We start from the raw sequence: 6,000 nt of genomic DNA, 5'->3' as shown, positions 1-6,000 counted from the left end.
TCTTTCATTGCTAATACCAGTGATAAGAGAATGGATTCTAAATTTGCCAAAGTCTTGTGACCAAGGCAGCATCAGGAGGATTCAAAAATGAAAATCTGGCAACCTCATAAGTATCTTGACTTTCTACTTAAATCTCAGGGGGATTTTTCTTAAAGCTCCGCCCCTACCCCATCTCACTGTCAGTCTGTCTCTATCTCTCTCTGACCTCAAACCCAACCAGAACATTTCTCCACTCTGCACAGAAATTCTCAGGCTCCTGTTGAGACCTGAACCACTGAGAAGCCAAGAAATTTCTTGTGTGACAGAATTGGAGACAAGATTGGAGAATAAGCAGAAAAACTCCAATCCTTGGAGTAACACGAAGCAAACACAAACGTTTCAGTAGATTTTTTTTTTTTTTTTACCTCTTTTAAAACGGTGGTTTTTTATGTCTCCTAACAAAATGGAGTAGCTGCAGCTACTGGGAGGCCAGAGAATGATTGTGCAGCTGAATCCTCCTCCTAACAAATGCCAAGGATTTCCTCCCTCGCGGTTCGCTGCTGCTAAATCAAACAATTATCAACGCAAGAAGGCAGTTTGCTAATCAAGAGGGATAAGACTGCTGTTTCTTTAAAGTGCGGAGCAGGGAAGGGGGAAGAAAGGGTCGTGTGCGGTGTCTTTTTAACCTTGCTGAAGGACGCAGCAGTATTTATTGACGTATGCAAATAACTGGGGGAGGGTGGTGCTTGGGAAAAAACAGGAACCAGAATCAGTTTCTCATTGCAGGGTGAACGCTCTGAGTTCCGGTGAAGGGAAAAGAGACGTGGCGAAATTGCTGTCTTTCTGTCTTATAAGCACATCTCTCACTAATACAGAAAAGGAACCAAGACATCAGAAAGGGTGAAGACGCTCTCACAGTATTTTTAGAGACCTTGCACGAGCCCCCCCCCCCCCCGCCGCCCCCATTCCCAGCCCGACCTGTTCTTCTAAATGGGAGATTATGGATTTGCATTGCAATTGGCTAGTAGCGGTGGCACTGGATTTTCGCAAGTAAAACACCCGCCCGCTTTAGCGAGGGGCATTAACGATCACATTAACAATAACGCGTCTCTCTTTTTTCCCGTTTCAGCTGCGCAAACCATGCAGGATGATTTACTGATGGACAAAAGCAAAACCCAGCCCCAGCCCCAGCAGCAGCGGCAGCAGCAGCAGCAGCAGCCCCAGCCCGAACCCAGCGCAGCCGAAGCCCCGTCCACGCCCCTCTCCTCAGAGACCCCCAAGTCGGAGGACAGTAGCGCAGTGCCGGCCCTCAGTCCCGCCGCGGCCCCGCCGGCCCCCAACGGTCCTGACAAGATGCAGATGGAATCGCCGCTCCTGCCGGGCTTGAGTTTCCACCAGCCCCCTCAGCAGCCGCCGCCGCCGCAGGAGCCCGCGGCGCCGGGCGCGTCGCTGTCGCCGTCCTTCGGCAGCACCTGGTCCACGGGCACCACGAACGCGGTGGAGGACAGCTTCTTCCAGGGGATCACCCCAGTCAACGGGACCATGCTCTTCCAGAACTTCCCGCACCACGTCAACCCAGTCTTCGGAGGCACTTTCTCTCCGCAGATCGGCCTGGCGCAGACCCAGCACCACCAGCAGCCGCCGCCGCCGGCGCCGCAGCCCGCGCAACCCGCGCAGCCCCCGCAGGCACAACCCCCGCAGCAGCGCCGCTCGCCCGCCAGCCCCAGCCAGGCGCCCTACACGCAGAGGAGTGCTGCCGCGGCGTACGGCCACCAGCCCATCATGACCAGCAAGCCGTCCTCGTCCTCGGCTGCAGTAGCCGCCGCGGCCGCAGCCGCCGCTTCGTCCGCCTCGTCCAGCTGGAACACGCACCAGAGTGTGAACGCCGCCTGGAGCGCGCCATCCAACCCGTGGGGCGGCCTGCCGGCTGGCCGGGACCCTCGCCGGGCGGTCGGCGTGGGCGTGGGCGTGGGTGTCGGGGTGCCCTCACCGCTCAACCCCATCTCGCCGCTCAAAAAGCCCTTCTCCAGCAATGTGATCGCGCCGCCCAAGTTCCCCCGCGCGGCCCCGCTCACCTCCAAGTCCTGGATGGAGGATAACGCTTTCCGGACGGATAATGGTAACAATCTGTTGCCATTTCAGGTAATGCTCCATTGCACCTGCACACACCTTCTACCCCGCTTCTTTGCCCCTTCTTCCCTGCCATTTAATCGTCCACTGATTTTTGTTCTTTAAAAGGAGGCATCGATGTCCAGCTCCCTTCTCCCCTTCCAAAGCCTCCATTTCACTGGGGCTGTTCTAGTTCCGGGGACAAGGGTGGGGGAACATTGTGACTGCTTGAGGAATCCTATTTAAGCGCCCTGATAAGATAGAAAAGGGCCTTTTTCTTTTGGTTTATTTTTTCCTTCACCGTGCGTGTGCCTCTTATTTTGACCTTATTTTACAAGTAAAGATGCAAGGTGCTGGCATGGTCCCAGGATGAGTAGACTGAGATTCCTGTCATTTTAAGTAGCTACACATTTCAGGTTATGCAACCTGGGTTCAGAGTGCCGCCTGAAAGCCATCCACTCCTAAACTACCCTGGGCCTACTCTTAAAGAGGTTAACAGCCCTTGAGTGGTGCTATTTCAGACAGTTGCATATGCTCAATTAAACTAATGTGAACACATGTGTTTATGTCTCGCTAAGGTGCTGGCATCATTAATAGCAATCAGCATATTGCCCCTGCCGGGAAAATTATGAGTGTGAGATTCCAATAAACTCGCGAACTCCTCCAGGGACCCAGTTGGGGAGAATGGAAATTCTAGGGGTAACTCTTCCGATGTTACCTAGAAGAAAGACTTAGACATTGTTTTTCTAGAGCAAAGAGACAATAGGACGCGACCTTCAGAGCCATATTGCAATGGAGTCTATTTGCTAGCTAGCACTGAAATATTTAAAGCTGCAGTGTCCTTCAGTTGGGTTATTTAAGAAGACAATGCAGATCAATTACACCATTTGAAACTGGGCAGAGTGAAAGTCTTGCAACTTTAATGAAAAATGAGCCTTGTGTCTTGGTGTTAAATACCAGTGAAAAACCCAGGAAATGCCCCAGACAAAAAGGTTGAATGGAGTGTCCTTATTCTGTTCTTGTTTTCTAATCCAGCCCACGACCACATCAGTTAGTTGGCAGTGTCCTGAACATCTTGAGTTGGAAAAGGGGTGGTGAGGGTGAGTGTTCACTGGGAGCTTTTGTTCTCAGGCAAACATTTATCCTTCACTTACAAATTGATTTGGCTATAAGCTTCTAGGCTCAGTTAAAGAAAAGAAGAAAGGAAGGAGAGAGGAGGGCTTTGGACAAGACCCAATTTGGGTGGTCAAGGAAATGAAACAAATCCTTTGAGCATTGCTGAAAAATGGCAGAACCGACATTTGACAGAGGTAGAAAGCATCAGGTGCAATTGGAGCCTTCATTTTGTTCTTTACGTTTCAGATGTGATGTTTGGGGTGGCTCCCATCCATGAAGGAGGAGATAGGGTTATTGAGAAGCACATGATTCTCTAGGCCAGAGCAAGGATTTTTAACCTTGACAGTTCAAGGGGGTTCATGAAAGTTGTGTGTATGAGAGTTTTTCATGAGAGAGGATCTTGACAAATTTTCACCGGGGTCCTTTAGGCATGGAGGATTTTGATGTTAAGGTGTATTTCTTTCCATTGTTCTAAAGTTTGTTTTAATAAAATGAGACACTGCAAGATGGGATTAGTTTGGTAAAGAAAAGGAGGAATCTGCTTTCTGGAATTTCTCTATGTGCTTATTTTTGCGGTGAGGGGATAGAACCGGGAGGCTGCATTTGGTAGGAGAGCCCTTTTTCTAACAGTTCCTCTGTCACTCCCTATCCAAGTCCAGTCTTAGAAGTTAACCTGAAATATGATAGGAACGTTTAGGGGTGAGAGCTGATGGTGTAGACATCATTTATTTTTTTCTAAGAGTTGAATATGAATACAACTAGCTTTTGATAATTGTCTCTGGAAATGAGGACTGGGGAGAGATTAAATCCATAAAATTTCCCTCAAACTCATGACACTACCCATGACAAGTAGTGTATGGATTGCCAGTCGTTTACAGGCTATGCTAATGAGAGCCAGACAGACTGGTTTGACTTTGGTTTGTCTTTTCATCTGTAGTGGTGCTGTTGAGTAGGCAAAGACGGCCACAAGATTTGACTTTATGTCTCACTTCTTTGTCTTACTTAAAATGGAGCTTCAGTATTTTGAAGCAATAGTAGAACCAAATTAGGAGTAACCTGGTTGTTCTTTGGTTTTGGGTTGGAATATTACAAGACTTGAGTTAAGTATATCACATATGTTTAAAAAACTAAAAACACCTTGAGTTTTGTGTTTAGAATTTTATATGTCTGTGCATTTATTTAAATCATTTTCCTGTGAAAGGGAGAAAATATCTTTTTTTAAAAATTTTTTTTCAGTGTTTATTTTTGAGAGACAGAGAGTGAGTAGGGAAGGGGCAGAGAGAGAGGGAGACACATAATTCAAAGCAGGCTCCAGGCTCTGAGCTGTCAGCACAGAACCTGAAGGGGCTTGAACCCATGAACCGTGAGATCATGACCTGGGCCGAAGTCGAATGCCCAGCTGACTGAGCCACCCAGGCGCCCCAAGGGAGAAAATATCTTAAGTAGTCCTAGAGACTTTATTTTACAGACTCTCAGCTAAAAGGGGCTTGCAACAGTGATCTACTGTAATGTATCTTAATATGTATTTTTGAAATCCATATCCCCTCAGTGCTGCTTCACCCTCTTTTGCCAACCAACACAATAGATTTTTTTTTTCCCCCGGAGCTTTCTTCTGTGGTTTATATTATAAAAGCAATAACTGTATTTGAATGTGGTTTTCCAAACTGGATGTTCCTTACCCCCTTCCCTCAATTCTGACAAAGTCGATTGGTTTCCCTGAGTTGGGGTGGCTTCTTCCTTTGGGTTTACTTGTATCTAAAAGCCATTTCATTTCTGTAAATAAGGAAACTGAGGTCCTGAGCGGTATAGTGACATAGCTCTAGTCTAAAGGTTTGGCTAATTTTGTTGATGTGTGTCCTTAACTTCCCTGTAGCATTAGTGCTGTCAGGTAGAATTAATTTTAAGTCAGGTTCGCTTTGGGCTCCATTTAAAGGGACTTAGTTATGGAACTATCTAGTGAGGCTCTCTGTCTGGCTGATGCCTCTTGGCATCATGTACTTTCCGCTAACTGGCTCAGGAACAGTGAGGCACTCCACTGGGGGAATTCTAAATATGCATCATTCTGTATTTATATGAGACAGAGAAGCTTGGGTCTGTACAAGGACTAAAGCAGAGATGTTTTCTATATGTAGTGAATGTGGATTTTTGTCCAGAGAAGTTTAGAAGGGACTTTTAAGAATACCTATTCTACCATTCTGTTTATTTTCCAGAGGAGGAAATTGAAATCCCAGTATGTGAAATTCCTTGCCCAAGTTTGGGTGGGTAGTTTGTATCAGAAGTAGGCTTTGGAGGCAGATTGCCTAGGTTTCAAAATCTTAACCCTGCCAGTCACTTGCCTTGTAATCTTGAGCAAATTATGCAGACATTTTGACCCTCAATACCCTTATCTATAAAATGGGAATAATAATTCCTTGCTTCATATGAGTTCAAAAGAGCAACTGCATTAGCACAGTGCTTGGCTCATAGTAAAGTATCACATAAATGTTGGGCTACAGCTACTGTTATTGTAACGGTGACCAGGAGTTCTGCATGATCTTTTCATAGTATGGATTACTGATTTCTCATACAGAGCAATCTGAATAACTGTAAACTTCTATACAACATTGTTTGGTCTTTTTTTCTGTCTGAAGGTACCCACTGGTTACTGTAACAATATGGTGACCCACCATTTACTTACAGGCCAGGCCCTGTGCTAAACAGTTTAGGTATAGTTTCTCATTAGAACTCCTTTGAGGTTCAGGACTGTTATAATCCTCATTATACTTGACAGAGAAATTGAGAGTTAGTACATTTACT

The 6,000-nt window shown here is 46.5% G+C and overlaps 1 protein-coding gene across 2 annotated transcripts in view; it reads left to right on the top strand.

Moving 5' to 3' along the window:
- The first annotated feature begins 973 nt into the window (after positions 1–973).
- Positions 974–6,000, top strand: part of CPEB3 (cytoplasmic polyadenylation element binding protein 3) — a 156,643-nt gene continuing 151,616 nt past the window's right edge. For both annotated transcript variants that reach the window (XM_047073167.1, XM_047073166.1), the window contains exon 1: positions 974–2,121. In XM_047073167.1, coding sequence (XP_046929123.1) covers positions 1,120–2,121 — 1,002 coding nt within the window. In that variant the 5' untranslated portion in view covers positions 974–1,119. The remainder of the gene's footprint in view (positions 2,122–6,000) is intronic.

This window comes from Lynx rufus, unplaced genomic scaffold (genome assembly GCF_022079265.1).
Source record: "Lynx rufus isolate CCGP_SWC_20201006 ecotype Redwood Valley unplaced genomic scaffold, mLynRuf1.p SCAF_11, whole genome shotgun sequence".
NCBI classification, from domain to species: Eukaryota; Metazoa; Chordata; class Mammalia; order Carnivora; family Felidae; genus Lynx; species Lynx rufus.
Note: the sequence above shows the minus strand (reverse complement) of the source record. Positions and strands in the feature narration are given on the sequence as shown.